The sequence below is a fragment of the Drosophila ficusphila genome, unplaced genomic scaffold (genome assembly GCF_018152265.1).
Source record: "Drosophila ficusphila isolate 14025-0441.05 unplaced genomic scaffold, ASM1815226v1 contig_414, whole genome shotgun sequence".
NCBI classification, from domain to species: Eukaryota; Metazoa; Arthropoda; class Insecta; order Diptera; family Drosophilidae; genus Drosophila; species Drosophila ficusphila.
In genome coordinates, this window is record NW_025064328.1 from 14,637,028 (window position 1) to 14,658,424 (window position 21,397).

The window sequence follows — 21,397 nt, forward strand, 5'->3', positions numbered from 1 at the left end:
CATTGCCAAAAAGAAGATAATAAACTAAATATTTTACAATTATTTTCCCGCGAAGACATGTCTTCTCCCCATGTTAAATTAGTTGGAGGAAGCCCCTCATTGTCGATTTGGCGGGAAAGAAGTGAACGGCCATCACTGACGGATATCGAACCAGAGTTTCTATCAATTTTCCAGCAGGCGTCACAGTTTTTTGTAACTTTTCAACACGAAGAAAGGAAACGTAGTTCAATTTAGCAAATTATAGCAGCCGGTCGTCCAAAGTTTCAGAAAACTCACCGGCGATTACGAACCCCCAAATGCTTTGCAAATCGCTCCTTTTGACCGCGCCATGTACGGTGCTGCTTCTGCTGGCCGCAGCAGCGCAGTCGGCGGCTGCGGCGCAGTCAGGACTGCAGCCAGGTGGCAAGTTAATCGAGTTGGACGAGGACAATTGGCACCTGATGCTCCAGGGCGAGTGGATGATTGAGTTGTAAGTGCAAAAGAATAGCCCCAACCTCTTGAAACACACGTAGCCCCTGACGTAACGCAAAAGGGGCGTGGTGCCCCGGCTTTTTTAAGCCGGCAAGCTGGATTTATTCATTCCTCAGAGTCCCAGACACTCCTTTCTTCGCAACAATGACTCATAGCAGCTGTTTAAAGACGTTTATTTTTCTCTCAAACTTGCAGCTTTGCCCCGTGGTGCCCGGCCTGCAAGAACCTGGCTCCCACCTGGGAGCGCTTTGCCCGCGTTGCCAAGGATGTCCAGGTGCAGGTGGCCAAGATCGATGTCACCACTTCGCCCTCGCTTAGTGGGCGCTTTTTTTGTCACTGCCCTGCCAACCATCTACCAGTGAGTCGCACAACCCTTTTCGGGCCAGAAATTGCTTAGTATAACCTTTACCTTTTCATAGCGTAAAGGATGGCGAGTTCCGTCAGTATCGCGGCGCCCGGGATGGCGATGCCCTCCTGTACTTCGTGAAGAAGCAGCAGTGGCAGAGCATCGAACCCTTGTCCGCCTGGAAAAAGCCCGATACCATCCACATGTCCGTGCTGTCCTACTTCTTCAAGCTGTCCCACACTCTAAAGGTACGTTCACCTATCCCACTTATCACCTCAGTTCATTGCATGAGACACAAGCGGAAGCTTATCGGCAGACTGATCCCGCTGACCCAAAGATTGTTGCTCATTACTCATTACTATGGTCTTTGCTCTCTGCTATTTGCCTCGTATATTGGGTTCATGTACTAATAGCACACGCAAAAACTCTTTAAGGACTTCAACGGGCGGCTTCAAGAGGAGTACGGACTGCCCACGTGGGGCTCCTACGCCCTCTTTGCGATCGCCACCATCTTCGTTGGCGCCGCCCTGGGGCTGCTGCTCGTGTGCCTTGTGGACTTTGTGTATCCACCCAAGAAATCGCAACGCCAGAGCTTCTCTGAGTCCCAAGACAATCTTACTGAAGGTCTGGAAGATTTAGCCACCGAGGAGATCGAGGACGATGGTGAGGTCGAGGAGAACGACGATGAGCAGCGCGAGAGCGACGAGGAGGAGCCTGAGGACGATGAAGAGGAAGAGGAGGATAGCGAGGAGCAAGCGGGCGATTTGGCATCTGAGGGGAAGGAAGCCGAAGGTGAGCCGGAGAAAACCGGAAAAACACAGCCCAAGCAGGTTGGAGATTCTGCGCCCGAGAAGACGGAACAAGTGCGCAAGCGTAAGCCTCGCAAGGGCGACTAGGGGCAGCCAAATTCCCCAGGATCACCAGGATCACTAGCCTTAGCGATCAGAAGCGGCAACAAAAAGACTAACACACAGAATCGAGAGAACACAACCTCTTACCAAGCATCATTCGAGCAGATTTCCTGCTTTGCCTTCGCGCACAAAACTTATGTTTTCCCCACTTAATCCTAGCCTGATACTGGCAACCCATGTATTTCTTAATTATGTAAAAGAAAATTATAACCCGTTAAGCAAAAACAAGCGTAACAATAACTAAATTTAAATGTAGTCATACACTTTTATTTTCTTTTGCCAAGCATTGTATTCTCTTAAGCATTTCATTTGTAATTGCATTTCAAATTGCAAATTGTATTAAATTTTCGTATTACAAAATAAACTAAAGACCAATTAAACTGTGGTTATATTGCTGGCTGGTGCTAATACATGAAATTGCATATCCGTGTCTAGGTAAAGTTTCGATGCTTTTAAAAAAGATATACAATTCTCGAGTATTAATTTTCTTTATTCTTCAAACCCCAAACCGCAAATGGTTTCGTTATTCCCAATTTACTCCCAGTTATAATTATTCCATTAATCGTTTTAACTAAAAAGTGTTCATTTATATGGTTTTATAAATTTATTATCATTTTATTGTAGGAGAATATAAAGTAAGACAAAAATCCCTGCAATTTCGTTGTGTAAAACTACAAATTATTGGTATAAGATGGGTGTGAGTGCTGTGGCCAAAATAATTCAAATTTTTAAATAAATATGGTTTTTCAAACGAAAAAAAAACGGTAACTGTAGCTTAAAATAGTTTGCTTGCTGCGGCATACAAAATTCATGGCTACCTTATAAAAAAGAGTACAAGTGATTATACAAATATCTCTATAAAAACGTGATTCATCTTCAGCGTTGGTTTGCCTGATCTCTTGGCACTTGTGATTTAAATCGGAATTAACTGGATTATTAAAACATTTTGATTGTTAAACAAATAATTAATCTTTCAACAAATTGCTATGGCTATTGTTAGGTTTATTCTGGGGTTTCGGGGATAAGGTACTTGTGGTGTGTGTGTATATAATAATTTCTTTGTATATAAAATATATATTATATATATATTGTTTGGTTGTAAAAGTTGTACTATTGCAGCGTATGGAGGAAGTTTGTTGGGCGGTCTGGTGAGGAATAGGGGATGGGGATAAGGATGCGATTGGTATAGTTGGTTCGTTTTGGGCTGTGTTGTGTTTTCAAATACTTTAAGTAATTGTCGGTATGAGAGTTTGGAAATTTTGCTGGTGCGAATTTCGTGTTTGGGCTATTTCAGGCTTCAGTTAATTCGTATTCATACAAAATGGCGAGATGTCAACAAAAACAATTGTTAATTTCTTTGAAATATTCAAAAAGCAATCGAGGTGCGCGCTTAACTGCAGCTGAAAGCAGATTCTCCAACCGAGGAGGTTTGGAATCGCTTTCAGCCCCAGATATTTGTTGTAAGATTAACCTGGGGGCAAACTCCATAACAAAGGCGCACTTCAGGCTTAAACTACTAAATAACTTATTGAGGTATGAGTGTGTCCTTTTGCAGAACTTGATTGATGAGTGGAAATTTTGACAGGGCCAAAAGCTGGCTGAATTTCGTAAACCGGTCTATTGCATAAAATTGCAGGTCTTCGTCCGTCTCCCAAAGAGCACGGACAAGTAAAAAAGCGTAGCAAACTAGTCGAGCTGAGGAAAAGGACTGCTAAGCCACGAAATCGAGCGGCCGGTTGAAGCCACCCTTGCGATTCATGTACTGGCGGTACTTTCGCTTTAGGATTACATGCACTTCTCCGACATCGTTGCCCTCGACCTTCCTGTTCTTGGTGGTGTCGAACGTGCAGAATCCCATTGTCTTGAGCATCTCGACCTCTTCCGGCGATTTACCCTCTAGGTCCGCCTCGTTGATCTTGGGTCGGTCGGCAGCTGTGGCCGCCGCGTTGTTCCTCGTCGTCCTTCGCGACGTCGATGGTCCGGAGCTGCTGTTGCCGCCGCTGCTTCCGCCGCCTCCTCCTCCGGCGCCCCTCGACCGCGATCTGCAATCCGTGAATTGTACATGATGAGCTTGGATATTATTCAGATGGTGAGTAACAGGACCAGTCGCAATTGCACTCAAATTGCAACGAGCCTGGGAAATAACTGGGGCGACCTTGAGCATTGTGCACCCAAAGTAGCAATTTGAAGTTTTAATTAGGCGAAATACGACACTTTGCGACCGGTCGGTCGGGTTCATTAAAGGTCTTATTAACGTCTTGGTTTTTGGTTGACAATCTGAACTGCGATTCACCCATAACTATTGAAGGGCCCAAACCCGCTAAATATTCATAAATGCATCGAAGAACCGGCTCGTAAGGATGTGAAAAGAAGCTGATTAAGTGAATCCTAATTACAAAATAACTGGTTATTGATGTATAACTAATCACATGCCCAAGAACTTATTTTTAAGTAGAGAAAGGGGTTTGCTAAAAATCAGCATTAGTTAGATTAGTTCACCCAAAAATAACTGCCGACCATAACAACAAAACTATTTTAGACTCGCTATGACTATAATATGACTGCAGCTTCACTTTTATGGTTTTTTTTTTTGTATTTCGTTCTTAAATGACAATTCGTAGAAGATAACAGATTATCGCTTAGACCAATCGTAAAAGGTTGATGGTGTCTAGATGCCTAGGACATGTCCTCAATGAGGGCGGCTCGCAGTTTTGTCGTAACCGTGGCGGGTTGCGCCTGGTTCAGCTTGAAGACGCTTTCAATCACCGAAATCTCTGTGGCCGTGGTGTTCATGCCCACAAAGGAGAGCCAGTCGTTGACCACCATGCCAGCGGCGAGCACCTCGCTGCCTCTGTTCACTGTTCCCGCAACAAGGGGGACCTGCAGCAAGGACGACAGCTCATCCTGGTCCTGTATGCTGGTTTTGGGGTGGACCATGCCGCCCTGGTTGCTCAGAACGGCATAGGAACCCACTAGTGTGTTGTCCGCGATGGTCTGGCGAAAGACCTCCACTTTGAGCACATCACCGATGATCTCCTCCGTCTCCTTGTCTAGATCAGGGTGCACTAGGGCCACATAGTCGTTGCAGGCTATGACGTTGCCCAGCGCAGAGAGGCGTTCTTCCACGCGCTGAATCTTCACGGCATCCGGCAGACTGTTGCGCAGGTGCTGCAGCTCCTCGTCGGTGGTGGAATTGGGCACCAGCAGGCCGTTTCGGTTGCCCACCGTAAGGCGACCGATGATTCGGCAGCCGCCCACGTTGGCGTGCACCACAGGGATTGTCTCGGCCAGCTCCGCCTCGAAGGCGCTGTAGAAGGTTTCAGATCCCCCGATGGCCACCAAACAGTATGTGTTAGTTAGCTTGGTAAAGACGCCGATGTCGTCGTTGTTTTCGAATTGCACTCGCAGCGCCATGTTCTCTGTGTGTTTCGGGTTGATTTTCTCTTGGGGTTTCTATTTGATTGGATCTGCTGGCCTGACTGAGTCCGAACCCTGTGATCCTCTGCGTTTGGTTTAAATTGCCGGAAATTTTTTAAACGCCGTGATGAAATTCGCACAATTTCGCTTCACGTGGTAATTTTTTGTTGAGCGGTCAGAGCTGCATGGCCGTCGATTGCCTGCCTATCGAGCCAAGAGTTTATCGATACGTGCAAGTAAACAAACAAGCGTGGGGTTGAAGAAGTATGAGGAGGTTCTTTTTCCCACCCACACAACACCTAAAGACTTTCAAAATGCAAACTCCTTGTTTTTAGCTTAACTAATATTTTCGAGTCAGTTCAAAAAAAAACACACTGAATGTGACCCCAGGTACGCTCTATACGTATGTACTGCCTATCGGTATTTGCCGGTATACAAACAAGTTTTTACAATGGAGTATATTCTCCCACAAAGAATTTAAAGATAAATCTATAATTTATCAACCCAGTAATGTTAATCTGCATACGTCCCAGACAAACTTACTTCTAGGTTTTAGCAACTAGTTGTATACTTATCATTTCTTGGCTTTTGGTACACTACACTTTGTTATTCACCTAGAACGCCTGCCCCGAGCACGATCGCGATCCCGCTCACGTTCCCTGCTACGACTCCGGTCACGGCGACTTGATCCCGGTCCTGATCCTGCGGCGGGAGCCACTCCGATGGCCTCCCTTTCCCGGGAACGGCGTTCCCTGCGCTTCTTCCGCTCGGATCGCTCCTTCTCGCGCCTCCTATGCGCCGGCGATGCGGGACTTCGGCTGCGGCCCATTTCTCCGTTTCGGTTATGCTTCTGTGGCGGTTAAGTGCTAGGTGTTGTGCCTGGTCATAAATGGGCAAAGTTATTTAAAGCCCACCAGGTGTTGCTTCTTGGCTCACCGTTGCTCTAGGCTGTGTCTCGCATAATTTGGGCGACACCGGCGGTGGGAAAAACGCGCTAACTTAAAACTAAACGGAAATAAACAACGCGAGTTCGCGACGCCGCCAACGGAATGAAGAATAAGGGATGTGATGGAATCTTATAAAAATACCTTTATATATCGATGTATTGTCGCAGTGTTGAAAATTTAGCTACAAAGTAGCTAAATTTCGATTTTGAAATCAAAATAACCTGCCTATCGAAGTTCGAAATTCTGTTGCAAGATACAAATGCATATTGTTATACAAATATGGTTAACGATTAATTACATTTCTTAATTTGAAAACCTTTTAGTTTAATTCCTGATACAGTTTTACGTTATTGCATACAAAATCTTGTAATATCGTCCAAGGCATTTCTCGATTATCACTGTTTCCACGATCGCAGTTCAAATGAACCACTTTACACATTTCTCCTGGTTCGATCTGCGATTGGTGAAGGGGCTGCCAACTCCCTTCGGAATAGGGAGAAAATGCATTTCGAAGATTAAGATACACACAACCATCCGTAAGTGCGTCAGAATTTTCAGAACCCGCGGTTCGCTGAAACCCACGAAACAAGGAATTAAATGTTTGTGTACACCTGAATGCCACCTCATAGTAGTTAGCCTTGTGTAAAGCGAAGAAGCGATCAATCAAGCTTTTTAAATATGTTGTCGGGCCTGCGAAATACCTTGGAGGCTGTTGCAGTTCTGGCTTCTTTTGGACTAGGACTGGTTGTGCTGATATTTGTGGCGACGACGCCGAACGCGGTGGAGGCCACCCAGTCGGGAATTTATATAGACAATGGCAAGGACCAGACGGTCATGCACAGGGTGCTCAGCGAGGACGACAAGCTGGACGTGTCCTACGAGATCCTCGAGTTCCTGGGCATCGCCGAGCGGCCAGCGCACCTAAGCAGCCACCAGTTGTCGCTTCGCAAGTCAGCTCCCAAATTCCTGCTAGACGTTTACCACCGCATCACGGCGGAGGAGGGTCTGGCCAGCGATAGCGACCGTGAGGAGAATGATGGAGCCTCCTACGAAGGTCACCGGTCCAGGAGAAGCGCCGATCTCGACGAGGACGAGGGCGATGATCAGCAGAACAATTTTATTACCGATCTGGACAAGAGAGCCATCGACGAGAGTGACATCATCATGACCTTTCTGAACAAGCGCCACCACAATGTGGACGAACTGCGTCACGAGCACGGGCGACGTCTCTGGTTTGACGTCTCCAAAGTGCCCGATGACAACTACCTGGTGATGGCTGAGCTGCGCATCTACCAGAACGCCAACGAGGGCAAGTGGCTGACAACCAACCGGGAGTTCACCATCACGGTCTATGCCATAGGGACCGGAACGCTGGGTCAGCACACCATGGAAACGCTGTCCTCGGTAAACACCACGGGAGACTATGTGGGCTGGCTGGAACTGAACGTGACCGAGGGCCTGCACGAGTGGCTGGTCAAGTCGAAGGACAACCATGGTATCTATATCGGGGCCCATGCTGTGAACCGACCCGACCGCGAAGTCAAGCTAGACGACATCGGGCTTATCCACCGCAAGGTGGACGACGAGTTCCAGCCCTTCATGATCGGCTTCTTCCGCGGACCAGAACTGATTAAGGCGACGGCCCACAGCAGCCACCACCGAAGCAAGCGAAGCACCTCCCACCCGCGCAAGCGCAAGAAGTCTGTGTCACCCAACACTGTGCCCCTCCTGGAGCCAATGGAAAGCACGCGCAGCTGCCAGATGCAGACCTTGTACATAGACTTCAAGGACCTGGGCTGGCACGACTGGATCATCGCTCCGGAGGGCTACGGAGCCTTCTACTGCAGTGGCGAGTGCAACTTCCCGCTCAACGCGCACATGAACGCCACGAACCACGCGATCGTCCAGACTCTGGTCCACCTGCTGGAGCCCAAGAAGGTGCCCAAGCCGTGCTGTGCTCCGACCAGGTTGGGGGCGCTCCCGGTGCTCTACCACCTGAACGACGAAAATGTCAACCTTAAAAAGTATAGAAACATGATTGTGAAATCCTGCGGGTGCCATTGAATTCAAATTACCACTTAGGCTAAGAAATATAAAGCATTTCTGTGTAGATGTCCATCTCTGTACTAATCTCGAATATTTTTTATAGAAATATACAGCGCTGTACCTAACTAAAACAAGGTTCATAGTTTTTTCTTGGTGGTAAATTGTGGCCAATGGCCGAAATTTTGTAAATAATTACAGTAAGTTTTAAGGTTCATTATTTTATTAAATGGTTCGGTTTAATTTAAATAACAAATATATGCATACAAAAAAGTATTTAAGTATTTTCGCACAAAATCTTTAAACTTTCTTCTATGTTTTTGAATACGCCATTTTTTGATTCTGATCTTTATGGTTTTCCACTTAAACTAAAAGTGTTTTACTTCCTAACTAGTAAAGTAAGTAATACTTCGGTTTCCATAATACATGCCATTTTGATTAACTCTTAATTCATCTTAAGTTCAATAAAAAACAATATTAGACCCTTGCAAGCCAATTTATGCTAGTAATTCATACATATTTTCAAGCTTGGTTTTGACCAAGTAAAAAGCAAAAACAAATCAAAGCCTTATTCCTTATGAATCCAATGATGACGGAAGGCAAACAAGTCCATAATTAAGTTACCGATTCGTTTGTCAATAAGGCAAGACATTAGGCGACCATCAAACACTGGCGCGTTTACGTTTATCGACATACAGGCCTCTCTGAAAGGAAGCACATTAGAATAGGACGTCATCAAAGCTGTTTCTTACTTACACAATTTCAGACACTGGAATGGAGTTTCGAAAGTATTCCTTTAGCGTAAATTCGCCATTAATTGTCTTAGCTCGACTTACGCTGAGCATTACTTTCGGATCCTTTTTGTACAGAATCACAAAGATATGCCTGTTGGGAGACTCGATGGGTCTGACAAATTTTCCGAGAACACTTTCAATATAGCCCGCTGTGCTGGCGCTATAAAATTCCTCGCATTCGCCCTCCGAAAAGAGCAGGAAAAACTGCCTCTCGACGAAATGAGAGTTGAATTGCTGCGGTTTTTGCAAAAAGTGCCGATTCTCTTCTTTTTCCCGGATCCAACTGAAGTGAGCGTTGACGTTCAGAAGGTAGGAGGCCGGCGTCTGACTAGTTGGTAGGTAGGTTATGGGCAGGGGCTTGGAGAAGCCCACGGCAGATTCCTCGCTCTCAAAGATCTTCGAAAGCGTTTCAGTTAACGTCGCGTAGTGCGACCCCGTTGGTGACTCGTTGCGCCACCTCTCCTGGTCGCTGCAGTGCTTCAAAAATTCGTAGTACATTTTAAAGAAATACTGACGCGTTCTCATGATCATCTCAGCAGAGGTTTTGGAGGTCACCATCCATATCCACTCATCTAAAAAGATGTTAACGTCGTGATCACTCGAAGTTACTTGGCTCTCACATATTTGGGAAAGGCGAAGACGGGGACGCCCTAAATAATAAAATTTATTAAAAAAAAAGAAACAAAATTAAAGGCTTTAATAACTTGAAGTTCACTTAGATTACCAGAAAATAATGCCACGGCCAGCGGTACAACCATGGTGGCATAAACAATTTGGTTCTTTTGCTTGGTGCACACAATCCAGGACGTGCGGAAATTCAGAGCCGAAAAGTTTATTGGCTGCAAGAACTCGCGAAGCACTGTGCTGGGATGCAGGTAAACAGTGCCGGAAAAAGCTGATTTTAGTAGGTTTAATCCGTCGTCTACGACACAAATACTGGGATACATCCCTCCCGTCAAGGCCGCCTTGACAACTTGCCAGTTCCCGGACATTCGGTTAAGATTCTGGATGGATAGCTTCCCGCGAGCGTGGATCAATGTCGCGGCCCGGAGGCTGCTCACAAGCTCGGAGCGCGTATAGCTAAGTTGTTCCATTAACCCGTTCAGTACAAAGTCATATTCATCCGTGAGATAAAGCGGAGCCTTTTTGTTATGCAGTCCGTTTTGCCACTCCTGAAACAAACGCACGAAGATAAAGTGGTCGGAGAACTGGTCGTCGGCCAGACGAGCCCGCTCGCTTTTAATCCTGTTCTGGATGTAAATGGTGAACCTGTCCCACAGGTGGTCAATGTCCTCGTTGAACGGGATTCCCAGCGGATCGGCCGTCAACAGCGAGCTCACTATTGTCAAAATTGGGTCCAGGCATCGCAGCAGAATGCCAAAGATCAGCATACGGCCGAGTTGGCAGGGAACCGGGATGTCCACCAATCGGCAGCCTAGCCAGGTGACATCCTCCACCTCATCCAATACATCTATTTTCTTGAGAAACTGCACGGCATGGTGCACGTTAATCAGTGGCGGTGGGGAGATGGTGAAGCTCAGGTATTCGGTAATAACCATGTCGGGCGAGAGCAATTTGACCGCCAAGCTGATCTTGTCCAGCTGCATGGTTTGCAGTCGAGGCATGCTCGTCTCCCCCAGCTCCTCGAAAGCCTCTTTTGATATTAAACGGAAGCATTGAGCATCAGCAGCTGCGGTCGAAGTGTTAAGGAAACCATTTACTTCAAATACTGAGACTACAAACCTTTCGGATCAAGAATCAACTCCCTTCGCCGAAGGCAGTCCTTCGCCACCCATTCGTAGCGATCCTCTCCGCTGTAATTGGAGCTGTCGTATACGTTGGTCAGCCGACAGGCGGTGTCGATTTCGTACTTGAAGGGCACCTTTAAAGGCAGTGATTCGATTATGTCCGTGGTCAGGACAACCATCACGGTATCGGCGGGTGCATTAACCAATGCGTCGATGTAATCCTTTCTCATGTTCTCGTGCAGCAGAAATATGGAGAGCTCCTGCAGGTTGCCGGTTAGACAGTGACTCAGTATCATGTAGTTCAGCTTGACGATGTGGTAGTAAGTGGGCAAAATGATGAGGATGTTGCCTGCAAAGCAATTTAAAACTAGTAAAGCTTTTCATCTATGCTAATAATATATATTACGGAACATATGTAGATTCAAATCGATAACAAAAATCCTTGCTTTAAATGGGTTCAATTTATTAAATCTGATTTACAAAGTTACCTATATATAAATAAACGAGCCACTCCTGCATTCGTATAAACTAGGTTTCAAGATAGACACACATTAATAAAATAGATCGATATTACTAAATGGCTTTGACATCTTCGGCTAAAACTAATACAACTATTTAACAGACATAGGCATGTGTATGTGTTTCTTGTAGAGGCGGCTCGACGTCTGGTCGTTGATTTGTTCACGAGGTGAGGATATAGCAGTATCTGAGTTTATTGGGACCTGGGGGCTACGATCGCGACTCGGTTTCTAACGCCTTTATTTGTCGCAGGATCTCCGCCTTCTTTTTTACTTTGTCCAGCTGATCCTTGTCCAGCTTTTTTGCTCGCCAGCTTCAATCCGGGCTTCTATTTGCTCGATTTCGCGGATCTTTTTGCGCAGCTTTTTTAACTGCTTGGCGGAGTCCACCTCCTGAGATCCGTTTAGGCGTAGGGTATCCTCGAGTGTTTTTGCAACCGAGTTGACGTCCTGGCTGCCAGATGACTGCTGGTTAGGTTTTTGTTGCGTGTGCGTGCTAGGTGGCATTACCAGGACGCCGGGCGTAGGCGCTTTCGTCTGCCTGGCTGCTTCCTTTTCTTGCTTCTTGGCCTTGGACCGCTCCAGCTTCTCGCGCTCTCTCTTAGACTCGGCGGCCACCAGGGGACACATGCCAGGCGGCACTCCGGCCTGGCTCCGCTGGGCCACGAACTGCTTGCCCTTGCTCTCGTACAAGGGAACTTCTTCTTGCGGCACGTAGCCGTCCTTAACTCGGCGCGCCTTGCGCCAAGTGCCGTCCGGCCTCTTTGTAGCAGGGATGAACTTGCCCTCGCTGCTTTGTAGATAGGTGCTCATCTTGCTGCTTCTAAAAAAAACAATGCCCAATCGCCAAGCGATACTAATCGATAGCTGCCGTTGCAGATGGAACTTTTTGCGCGGCGGTGAAAGCGTTACTTCCCGCGATTAATCGCATTCAAGCTTGGAGGACGAGTCACTAATGGACCGTTACTCAACCGAGGTTTTAATTTTTGATTTGTCCTACAATCAAAGATACTTCTGTTAAAAATTCCTGAACGAATACCGACTAAGCCGAACCTTACAACTACATATATCTAGTTCTAGTCCATAAACGCTGTTAATCGTAAAAATAATCCTTAATTTCCAATATTAAGATCTTAAGCACTCACCTGGCGAATACTCCGGCTTGGTACGCAAAAGATACATAATGTCTATTATGAGATCATAATCCACAAAATCCGGCTTGACCCTTTTCACCACGAAACCGTGCAGGCTGTAGTTGTTAAGGATGTCGATGCACTCATGATTGCCATTCATGGCCGCCAAAGAGATGGCGTTTTGGTGGGACATATCCATGATAAAGGGATCGGCGCCCATGAAAAGCAATAAGCGCAGATGATTAGCGTTGTTCAGCTCGGAGGCGATGTGCACCGCCGTTTTGCCGTTCATCGAGTGGCGGTAGTTGACCGGAACAAGATCGTAGTTTACGGCGTACAAAAACGGACGAATGGCCGTATCCGTTCCTATCTCCGCGTAGACCTGCAGGCATTTGTCCATCTGCTTGTTTCGCTGGCTCTGGCCGCGGAAGCCGTCTGGAATATCCTTGTAAACGTCTGGACCCTTGTGGATCCCCGCCAGGGCAATGCAGCTGTGCAGCTCGTTTAAGTAGGAAATGCGCGCTCGAGCCATCTGCGATTGCTCGCCTAATAAGTTTAGCACGGTTCCCTCAAAAAAATATTCCATGAACTTCCTGGGATTTCTCATCTGCGAAAGCAGGATCACCCTTAAGTTTGGGTAGCTTTTCAACGCTTGGCGAATCTCGCTCAACAAAATATCGGTATAGGGATCGTGAAGGTGAACATCGTTTACCAGCAGGTGGCTGATGTTGCGGAACTTCTGGTTAGCCAGGCAACGAAGGAAGAACTCTCCGGTAGAGAAAATTATGTGGCTATTGGAGCTCAGAGTGCTAAAGTGTGGCAACTGCACGCCCACCATCTCGCCAAGCCGTTCTCCGAAGAAGTTAGCGATCCGCTGGCTATTGTAGAGGGCCACAATGACCTCCCTCTCAATGCAGATGATCTTGGCATTGGACTTCTTAGTCTGGCAGTCGTCCAGAATAAGAAGAGGCAGGAATACGGACTTGTCCCATGCGAGTTCGGCGTTAAAGACGATTACCCGGTGGGCATACAACGCGCTCATGATTTCACTGCGCATCGGGTGGCCCGGAAAACTGGCCAGAAAATTCCGTTGTTCCTCTGTCCAGAAGCGCGAGATCGGAGGACGAATATCAGGCAGGGGGAGATTAAGGTGCGGCATACTTGCTGCACTGGCCTTCTGTGGGACCATGTCGGCGGTGAGCTCCATGTCCTCCCTGCCCATGAAGGACTTCTTGGCCAGCAGCGTGAACATGTTCAGCTTGGCCCCTGACGATAAAGTGAGTAGCTTGGGCTTTTCCAGGTAGTGGCGACATGCCTGCTTGTAAATCTTTACGCTGCTATTCCCGTCGCTATGCACAACCTGAGATCGGAGCCCCAAGGCAGTGGCGCAGTGGACGAAGGCTTCGTGTTCGCTGGACCGAAAGGTGCACGGAAACTGCTGGCAGCAGCGTCTGCCGGCTATAAAATACAGCAACTGCTGCGGGATGAACTTGTCCTGAATTATCTTGTTCATTTAGAGACCAATCGCTCCGACTTTCCACTAAAATTGCAAATCATGTCTCGACTTCCTCGTCGTAAAATAAATCCGTTATGTCGGTCTTCGTAGAATTAAAATGGTGGAATAAAACAGCCAGTGTTGTATTCTTGTTAAAGCAAAGCTTGTCCGTTTGGGGTATTCTCTAGACTTTATTGAATGTGAAGCACCAAGTATTGATTAATGGTTTTTAAAAACGGATAAAAACTAACTTTGCTTTAAGATTATCTTATTTTATTGGGCATATCTGTATTTTCTAATATGTAAATGAAATTGCTTTTTCAATGTAATTTTAATTTTGTCTTTGTACATACATATGTATATATTAGGAAGGTCCTTGGCAAAATGATATTTGTGCCCGCCAGATTTATAAAAAACAAATAAAATACAACAAAATGTGCTCTAAACCATAATTTATTTTACTCAGGGTTCTAGGTATAAATTGTATTTTTCTCCATTGAGTGTCATCATTACTTGTACTTATTAAAATATCTAGCATGTTTATATTAAATACAATTCTTAATTTCTTTAATTGTAGAATACATATATATTTAAGTAAGCTACAGAAGTTTTGGTTAAATCAAAGTTATTATGAACCACAGTTAATGGTTCCCAGTAGTGCTAATGTTACAGCCTTAAAGAAAGTTTGACTTCTCCACGGAGTTTTGAGAGCCACTGCTCTGATTTGACCATCCCGTGTTTCCATTCTAGAATTGTTATTGAAATTTAAAGTAAAACAATAAATAACATATTTATAAATGTATATAACCACCTGTTGGTCATTACATCCGGTATTGTCGGCCTTGCTCATCCCATTAGTGCCCGGATTGTTCGGGTTATTCGATCCCTTACGGCCACCAAAGTTGTTGGCGTTGTTGTGGCCACCGTTCTGGGCCATCCACGATAAAAAATTTCCGCCCTGTGAAGGAACTGAAAGAGTTTTTTGTTTGAAACAATGACGGAATGTCGATGCTTGCCTGCTGGTCCTGGTTTTGGTTCTGTAGCTGGTTGCCTACCAGGCTCCACTGGTTCAACGCAGCAGCTACCAGGGCGGGATTGATCGGCAAGGAGTTCAAGTTAAGCATCGACTGGTTGCTCATGTTCTGGCCCTGGTTAGAGGAGCTCGATCCCTGCGAATTAATGCCCAAGGCCTGCAAATTGGGCATATCCAAGTGGCCCCGGTTCATCCACCCGTTGCTGCCACCCACGTTTCCGTTGTGCTGCGGATTCATTCCATGGAAGTTAGCCTGTCTACTGCTGTACTGCGTACCACCGTCCTGACGGTTCACGTTTCCGCCAGTGGAGTGATTGCTGCCGTTGTGATAGCCCCCGCCCGAGTTTCCGCCGTAACTGTTGCCACCCATGCCATAACCAGCCGAGCCGTTGCTACTGTGATTGTTGGCGATGATGGTGTTCTCACTGCCGTGAGCACTGTGTTGGTTATTACCTCTGTGGTGTCCATTGCGGCCCGTATTCATGTGGTTGCCCTGTGGATGATACGAGTGCATGCCGAAGCCATTGGTGGAGTTATAATTGTAGCTCTGCGCCTGTTGGTTCCTGTTCTGCTCCGCTTTCGGGGCGGCATTCGACACATGCACCGAAACACCTACGAAAAGCACCTTCGTAAATGAGACTTCGCTTTGAACCGTACCGACTCACCCTTGATTATATGGTCCTCTCCGCAAAGAGACTGCGCCACATCGGGATCGAGAAAGGTGACAAAACTAAAGGCCCTGAAGGGACGGGGAATGAACACATCCGTTACCTCTCCGAACTTGGAGAAATACTCCCGCAAGTCGTCCGAGTTGATGTCCTCTGTGCAACGGCCTACAAAGACCTTACAAGGCACCTGGTGGCCCATGCCCTGAAAGATCAAACAGATTACCTGGTGAGGAGTTCAGAAAGATTTTTAAGAGATCTCACCTTGGAGTTGGGCACCTTTACCTCGCACCAACGACCATCGATAAGGTGACGGTTGGAGAGCACACGCATCTGGGCATCATATGACCCAAAACGCACGAACCCAAAGCCCTTTGACTGCCCCGACTTTGTGTCCTTCTTGATCTGCGCCATCAGCACCTCACCGTAGGTCTCAAAGTACTCCCGCAAACTGTCTTCGGTAGTTTTCCAGGGCAGACCAAGAACAATAAGATCAGTGCATCTAAGGCGAGTCTCGATGCGTTTGGTCTTGGCCGTTGAATTTTCCAAGTTGTCATCACTCTTGCGCTTGTTTTCTGTGGGCGGTAAAGCTGGTTAAGTTGAAAACATCGAACTTTTGGGGTAAGTACAGGTCTTACCCTTGGGAAACACACAGAAGTACAGGTACTCCCCCCAGCCACAGTCCACGCTGGGGGGGAACAGTCTTCCCTCATTAGAGCGAACTCCGCGCACCGCCTTGGTTTCCAAGTTGCGATACTTTAGACCACAAGATCCGGGAAACTGAGCCTGCAAGGTTGACACCAACAGGGTGCCGTCTTCCTCGGCCGGCAGCTCGATGGGCTCGTCACCCTCCTCCTCCGATACTTGAACGAAATCCATTACAAAGGGCCTTCCTGCCGGGGATACTGTTAAAAACGACACAGAGTTAGGGAATTCAATCGCCGCACTGGTCGTACACTTCGCTCTAGAAATGATCCACCATATCATTCAATCAACTGAAGCATCCCACAAATTCTGCCCTGCATTCATGAAATGCACTCACTCAACTCAATCCATCCGCTCTTTTCAGATGCGTTTCAAAAAATGAAATTAAAGTCACCTTAAGAAAAATAATATAACCCCAATAACTTGACACTCTTACCTATACCTAAACCTACTTTGAACTTTTATAGGAACTATCTTTCATCAAATTTAAATCAGAAACATTTTACATGAAAATGAAGCTACACCAATTTTGAAAAATTATTTTTATAATATATGTATGTACTTGCTGTTGATTTATGTACATTTGCTATTGACCTACATATGTATGAAACCAGCGATGAAATCGATTATTCTATACCATACATAAAAATAACGAAGGATACCCACAACAGCATAAACCCCAAAATATAGAGTTCTAATGTTTGTGTGTATCCAAGTGTACGGCACACATACACGCTGCACACACACAAACACTCTGGGAGTAGACAAAATGGAAAATCCAGTTTGACGGTCCTAAAAGGTGATTACACAACAATTCTTACACTATTGATAGGGGTTTTTGGAAGCTGCTCTACTTGACACAGCTCACTTTAATATATGTTTCGATTTCTTGCAGCGCCCACACAATATTCTTGATATACTTTATGTGGCAAGTAAATTCAGATAGGCTCGCACGCTCTCTCACACGTATTCGATTCACACTCAGGCAGAATTCAGAAGTCACTTTACGTTCCACGCTCGTTTTTCGACTCAACACACGCTTTTTATGCACATCCACTTTCAATCCGTGCGAAATAAGAAACAGGTAATATTTACAATTGATATTTCAACATTATTTCTTTAGAAAAGTGGACCATATTTTCAGATTTCAGTTCGGATCCGATTTTTCCTGTATGTATCGCTTGAAGTTTTTCAGAAGTGTGACCAATACGGATACGGTCAATATACCAACCGACAGAAAAAAAATATTGGAAATAAGTGTTAATAAGCTCATTAAAAATAAGGTAATAGTTAAAAGTGAGATTCACGGTAAAAACGACTTTAAAAAAAAAAAGTAAAATACGCAAATGATTCGTCTTTTTATAAAACAGCGAAATCCGTTGGCCTAAAGTGAAAATATAGAATATAATTTAAATCGGTACATCCCTAGCGGAATCGTATTTTATTACCAAATTGTATATTTTATTATTTCATTGACGGTCACACTTTAAATGTTCTAAATTTCAAGCGCCTTATTTTTGACGGTTTTCCGAGCTTTAGTTGCTGTTTTGTAGGTTTGTTAATAATTTACAGCGTGTATTGGATTACTAAAAGAATTTATGGAATACTGCTCAACTCAAAATAATTTTTCATTCGTGGATGCTTATCGGGTATCACAAATTGCAACCCATGCAAAACGGAATGAGGCCCGGTTAAATTCACGTTAAGATAAGATTAGAATCGTCGGCTTTTCCTACCCTAACCATTTTTTTGTTTAATCCTTTTTCAGGATCATAGTCACTGCTAAGGAAAGCTGTGTCAAAATCTTCAGAATCTCTGCGTTTTCCACAGTTTTTAAAGTCTTTTTAGAACCTCTTCAATACAAATTTATGCAATTTTTTTTGCGTTGGATGTCAATAGTAGTAAAAAAGTTCTTCATCTTCCATATCGAGATTATCACAGTTGGCCATGTTAAATATATTCAAATTGCTTAAGAATTAGATTGCCGTTTCTGTATTTTGCTCATGTTTTACTTCTTTTATGTCACTATTTGATTCCTCATATACTGGGTTTCCCTTGAAGCCATTTTGATCGGGAATGGGCATCTTCTCCGAACAGTTTCGTGTGGGAATAGGCTTCGGAGTCGCAACTAATTTACGCTTTTTAGTATTCCGCTATGATCTCTGGGCTTCGATGGTAGACGAATGGGCGTGACATCCCCTCCGCAGCTGATTTTGGGCGACTCAATGATAGGATCCATGCACTCTGTGCTGAGGGCGAAGTCTAAATGGAAAGTAGAATGAATTATCTCACTCTTAACTGTTTTGACGCTTTACCTCTTTTGCTGAAGTCAACATCTGTTCCGACTGTCATTGTGTACCTTCATAGAGCTCATAATTGGTAAAAATCTACCTGACTTACACTTGGCGGCGTGGCCAGCGACGAATTCGAGTGCCTCTGCAGTAGTCCAAGCACCCTGGAGGACCGGAAAATTGCCAGTGGTTTGGGTTTGGGAAAGCAGTTGCTGCCGGATGAAGGAGGCTGTGGTGGTTCCCCGCGGGTTCGCACCTTTAATTGTTTATAACAAAAAAACTGTGCAATTTATTTATATTCATTTTAAATTATAAAAACCTGGACATCACCAAAAAACCCTTTTGCCAAAGACCAGTTGAAGTGCTGACCAATCGGAATGAACATTCTTACTTGGCAGCCTTATTTGCGATGATAAGCATTTCAATCTATAGTGCTTCCTGAAGGAATTATTTAAAAATAGTAAAAACTATCCCAAGTTACTAGGGCACATTTTTTTTTTCATGAAAACATCAAGGACTTTATTAATGAATAACATTTATTATTTACAGCTGAAGTTGCTCTTGCAGACCGCGATTGAATGACAAAATGCATTAGTTGGTTTCGAAATATCAGTGATTGGCGGTGCCGACTTTAACGTGAGCAGTCTAACAATTATGATACATTACTATACACAATAAAAAAGGCATCGTTGATTTGCACTACACAAATATTATTGTATTTTCTCGTAAGATTAATAAAATCACAGTGAAATATTACTGCACGCCGTAGAGTTGAAAATGTAGTTTTGGGCCTCTAGAATGTGCATTTCAGTTAAACAGATTGCAACTAACAGGATTATGTAACCGCTGTACCGAATTGCACGCAAAAAGTCCCATAACTTATCGCAGAAGATGCTCAGCAGGACGCAGTGAAGCAGGGCGTGCACGTTGACGATGCGCCACATCCAGGCGACGCAGAAGAACCACGACGACTTAAAGACGTAGTCCTGACAATGAGACTGACTCCCGCTCACATCCTCCCGCTCCAGCATGTTCTGGTACACGGCTATATAACGGTTCCACGCTGTAGAGCTTAGTAGCAGCTGTCCAGTAAAGCTGATCACGTTCTTGGCCACCTTCCTTGTGGTAGCCTTCATTTTCGAAATCATCATCGTAGGCTCTGGCAGCTTGGAGTCGCTCATCGGGATAATGGAGTAGCCCCTTCGCGGCGGGTTGTTTTTCAGGTAAAAGAATATACCCAGCAGTAGGGCAATGCATCCGAGTCCGTCGCACAGTCCATCCACATAGTAGCCGGATGTGCCAATCTCTGAGCGCTCGCCACGTATGTGCTTCCTCACGCGCGCCACATGGCCGTCCAAGTCATCAAGGAAGGTGCGGATCTGGAAGAGCAGCACGCCCAGCCGCCGGTAACCGAGACTGTCCGATGCCACCAGCTTGCCCGCCAGACAGGCCACCCCCACGTGGAAAAACGATATCATGTTGGGCGTGATGAAGGCGGAGCGCGAAAAACCGATCACGTTGTCGAACATGGTGGCCAGCGGGGCGAACAGGTAGTGGTTGGTGTGGTCCAGCAAGATGGCCTTCACGGTGACATGGCAGAGCGGATTTATATCACAGGATATCCAGGTGTGGTCCTCGTAGGACGGCTGCCTGTCGGCGGCGGTGGGAAGTTTCGTGCTACTACCCCCGGTTCCGGTCTCCGAAGTGGTCTGTCCTCCGGTAGAAACAGGCGAAGAGATGCTTTCGTTCGTATGGTAATTCCGCTCGATAGCATAGTTGTGAATGCGCAGGTAAAGCTCAACGTCCATGAAAACGTAAAATATGATCAGCAGGAACAACAGGGTAAGCAGGATCTTGCTGATCTGCGAACTGGGCCCGATCATGGTGACACTTTGAGGTAGCCTTTAATACTAAATTCTTGTTGAGTTGATTTTCAGGGAGTGACTGCAATGACGGCGAAAAGAAAATTTTTTTTTTTTGGAAATGAAACAATTATAATAAAAACATTATATTTTCTTAAGAAAACAGGTCTATATGTAAATATTTTCGTGTAATAAATTTCAAAATGCTCTATCCTAATACATACATAAACTAAACTAAACCGAAAACTATTTCAGAACGATTTTAATATTATTCCTGTAATTAACCCTTAGCACTACATTTTCTTATCGAAGTGATTTCTGGGGGCGACTGTAGTGACGAAAGAGGGAAAAGATATCAATATGGTCTAATGGATGAATAACCGCCTATTTGGGCATACATACATACACATCCCCAAGAATCAGTCCACCCGCTTGCTATCTACACGCCTGAAATACCTTCAGGTATTTGCTAAAGCTTTTAGCGAGGCACTACAAATTAAACCTGCTATTAGTTATCTTTTAACTGCCAATGACGATTAACGGGGCTTCTATTTTGGCTTCGGTTGTGTGTGTGCACGCACCAATCAATCATACATACATACATAAATATTCGTGTGCATGTATTTATGTGGGGTCGAAAGATAAGGGGCATATGGTAATATTGCCCATTTATTAGCCCAGAATTGCGAATCAATCCCTCATAACTGAGGCAATCATAGTTCATGGGATCACTCACCGCCTTGCTGAATCATTGCACTCGAATATACACAGCATTAAAACATTCTGGTGTTTATCACGCTGATTTGCAGAACTTCATTCAACTGGTTGGAGTTTCGTCCTGCAGACACTGTGGCACTTAGACGTAGTCAACAACAGCACAAAAATATATTGTTATTTTGAAAACACACAGATCAATGTAAAAGTTTATGTTAATTGTTGGTAAATTTCGTAAATTAATAGGCGATCGGTGTGGCCAACGCAGCGCAACTATCGTGGGTCTTGTCGAACTATCTGTACC

At 45.3% G+C, this 21,397-nt stretch overlaps 9 protein-coding genes across 13 annotated transcripts; 2 read left to right on the forward strand and 7 right to left on the reverse strand.

The window, feature by feature from the left end:
• The first annotated feature begins 152 nt into the window (after positions 1-152).
• Positions 153-2,108, forward strand: LOC108090805 (thioredoxin-related transmembrane protein 1). The gene is given in 5 exon segments (XM_017189660.2): positions 153-469; positions 667-796; positions 798-829; positions 891-1,065; positions 1,252-2,108. Coding segments are annotated over 5 exon segments (972 nt in total). The 5' UTR covers positions 153-296; the 3' UTR covers positions 1,714-2,108.
• Positions 2,109-2,313: 205 nt separating this feature from the next.
• Positions 2,314-6,230, reverse strand: LOC108090809 (U4/U6.U5 small nuclear ribonucleoprotein 27 kDa protein). Its single transcript, XM_017189665.2, has 3 exons — positions 6,082-6,230; positions 5,760-6,024; positions 2,314-3,770 (listed from the first exon to the last, which is right to left on the reverse strand). The coding sequence occupies exons 2-3, from the start codon at positions 5,972-5,974 to the stop codon at positions 3,440-3,442; spliced, it is 546 nt and encodes a 181-aa protein (XP_017045154.1). The 5' UTR covers positions 5,975-6,024; positions 6,082-6,230; the 3' UTR covers positions 2,314-3,439.
• Positions 4,302-5,358, reverse strand: LOC108090807 (eukaryotic translation initiation factor 6). Its single transcript, XM_017189663.2, has one exon. The coding sequence runs from the start codon at positions 5,140-5,142 to the stop codon at positions 4,405-4,407; it is 738 nt and encodes a 245-aa protein (XP_017045152.1). The 5' UTR covers positions 5,143-5,358; the 3' UTR covers positions 4,302-4,404.
• Positions 6,231-6,576: 346 nt separating the features above from the next.
• On the forward strand, positions 6,577-8,272 carry LOC108090804 (protein 60A). The gene has a single exon (XM_017189658.2). It carries the CDS (start codon positions 6,771-6,773, stop codon positions 8,154-8,156), a length of 1,386 nt encoding a protein of 461 aa, XP_017045147.1. The 5' UTR covers positions 6,577-6,770; the 3' UTR covers positions 8,157-8,272.
• A 343-nt stretch (positions 8,273-8,615) lies between these two features.
• LOC108090802 (benign gonial cell neoplasm protein) lies at positions 8,616-13,907 on the reverse strand. Its single transcript, XM_017189657.1, has 5 exons — positions 12,341-13,907; positions 10,673-11,026; positions 9,654-10,619; positions 8,892-9,579; positions 8,616-8,839 (listed from the first exon to the last, which is right to left on the reverse strand). The coding sequence occupies exons 1-5, from the start codon at positions 13,839-13,841 to the stop codon at positions 8,704-8,706; spliced, it is 3,645 nt and encodes a 1,214-aa protein (XP_017045146.1). The 5' UTR covers positions 13,842-13,907; the 3' UTR covers positions 8,616-8,703.
• On the reverse strand, positions 11,120-12,043 carry LOC108090808 (partner of Y14 and mago). Its single transcript, XM_017189664.2, has one exon. It carries the CDS (start codon positions 12,006-12,008, stop codon positions 11,466-11,468), a length of 543 nt encoding a protein of 180 aa, XP_017045153.2. The 5' UTR covers positions 12,009-12,043; the 3' UTR covers positions 11,120-11,465.
• Positions 13,908-14,258: 351 nt separating the features above from the next.
• LOC108090929 (TAR DNA-binding protein 43) lies at positions 14,259-17,436 on the reverse strand. Of its 4 annotated transcripts, none has more exons than XM_017189865.2 (7): positions 17,048-17,436; positions 16,160-16,426; positions 15,786-16,111; positions 15,522-15,726; positions 15,310-15,468; positions 14,635-14,792; positions 14,259-14,569 (listed from the first exon to the last, which is right to left on the reverse strand). In XM_017189865.2, the coding sequence occupies exons 2-7, from the start codon at positions 16,398-16,400 to the stop codon at positions 14,498-14,500; spliced, it is 1,161 nt and encodes a 386-aa protein (XP_017045354.1). In that variant the 5' UTR covers positions 16,401-16,426; positions 17,048-17,436; the 3' UTR covers positions 14,259-14,497. The 4 variants fall into 4 exon arrangements, with proteins under 4 accessions (XP_017045354.1, XP_017045353.1, XP_017045351.1 ...); XM_017189864.1 differs by having other exon boundaries at positions 14,635-14,781; positions 14,840-15,468; positions 15,786-16,096; positions 17,048-17,435; XM_017189862.1 differs by having other exon boundaries at positions 14,635-14,781; positions 14,840-15,468; positions 17,048-17,435.
• Positions 17,437-18,195: 759 nt separating this feature from the next.
• On the reverse strand, positions 18,196-18,802 carry LOC108090692 (little elongation complex subunit 1-like). Its single transcript, XM_017189477.1, has 2 exons — positions 18,542-18,802; positions 18,196-18,488 (listed from the first exon to the last, which is right to left on the reverse strand). The coding sequence occupies exons 1-2, from the start codon at positions 18,576-18,578 to the stop codon at positions 18,355-18,357; spliced, it is 171 nt and encodes a 56-aa protein (XP_017044966.1). The 5' UTR covers positions 18,579-18,802; the 3' UTR covers positions 18,196-18,354.
• A 233-nt stretch (positions 18,803-19,035) lies between these two features.
• On the reverse strand, positions 19,036-21,370 carry LOC108090908 (ceramide phosphoethanolamine synthase). Of its 2 annotated transcripts, none has more exons than XM_017189829.2 (2): positions 21,116-21,370; positions 19,036-20,461 (listed from the first exon to the last, which is right to left on the reverse strand). In XM_017189829.2, exon 2 carries the CDS (start codon positions 20,398-20,400, stop codon positions 19,258-19,260), a length of 1,143 nt encoding a protein of 380 aa, XP_017045318.1. In that variant the 5' UTR covers positions 20,401-20,461; positions 21,116-21,370; the 3' UTR covers positions 19,036-19,257. The 2 variants fall into 2 exon arrangements, with proteins under 2 accessions (XP_017045318.1, XP_017045319.1); XM_017189830.2 differs by lacking the exon at positions 21,116-21,370 and adding an exon at positions 20,782-21,012.
• Positions 21,371-21,397: the final 27 nt, after the last annotated feature.

Coding starts and splice junctions, on each gene's coding strand:
- LOC108090807 (XM_017189663.2), bottom strand. CDS start 5,142: ATGGCGCTGCGAGTGCAATTCGAAAACAACGACGACATCGGCGTCTTT.
- LOC108090809 (XM_017189665.2), bottom strand. CDS start 5,974: ATGGGCCGCAGCCGAAGTCCCGCATCGCCGGCGCATAGGAGGCGCGAG. Junction 3,771..5,759: donor GCTCGGGGCAGGCGTTCTAG/GTGAATAACAAA, acceptor CACGGATTGCAG/ATCGCGGTCGAGGGGCGCCG.
- LOC108090804 (XM_017189658.2), top strand. CDS start 6,771: ATGTTGTCGGGCCTGCGAAATACCTTGGAGGCTGTTGCAGTTCTGGCT.
- LOC108090808 (XM_017189664.2), bottom strand. CDS start 12,008: ATGAGCACCTATCTACAAAGCAGCGAGGGCAAGTTCATCCCTGCTACA.
- LOC108090802 (XM_017189657.1), bottom strand. CDS start 13,841: ATGAACAAGATAATTCAGGACAAGTTCATCCCGCAGCAGTTGCTGTAT. Junction 9,580..9,653: donor GGCCGTGGCATTATTTTCTG/GTAATCTAAGTG, acceptor TTTATTATTTAG/GGCGTCCCCGTCTTCGCCTT. Junction 8,840..8,891: donor ATTCCAGTGTCTGAAATTGT/GTAAGTAAGAAA, acceptor GCTTCCTTTCAG/AGAGGCCTGTATGTCGATAA.
- LOC108090929 (XM_017189862.1), bottom strand. CDS start 16,400: ATGGATTTCGTTCAAGTATCGGAGGAGGAGGGTGACGAGCCCATCGAG. Junction 16,112..16,159: donor CTTCTGTGTGTTTCCCAAGG/GTAAGACCTGTA, acceptor CAACTTAACCAG/CTTTACCGCCCACAGAAAAC. Junction 14,570..14,634: donor CCGGATGTAATGACCAACAG/GTGGTTATATAC, acceptor TAACAATTCTAG/AATGGAAACACGGGATGGTC.
- LOC108090692 (XM_017189477.1), bottom strand. CDS start 18,578: ATGACAGTCGGAACAGATGTTGACTTCAGCAAAAGAG. Junction 18,489..18,541: donor TGTTGACTTCAGCAAAAGAG/GTAAAGCGTCAA, acceptor CTTTCCATTTAG/ACTTCGCCCTCAGCACAGAG.
- LOC108090908 (XM_017189829.2), bottom strand. CDS start 20,400: ATGATCGGGCCCAGTTCGCAGATCAGCAAGATCCTGCTTACCCTGTTG.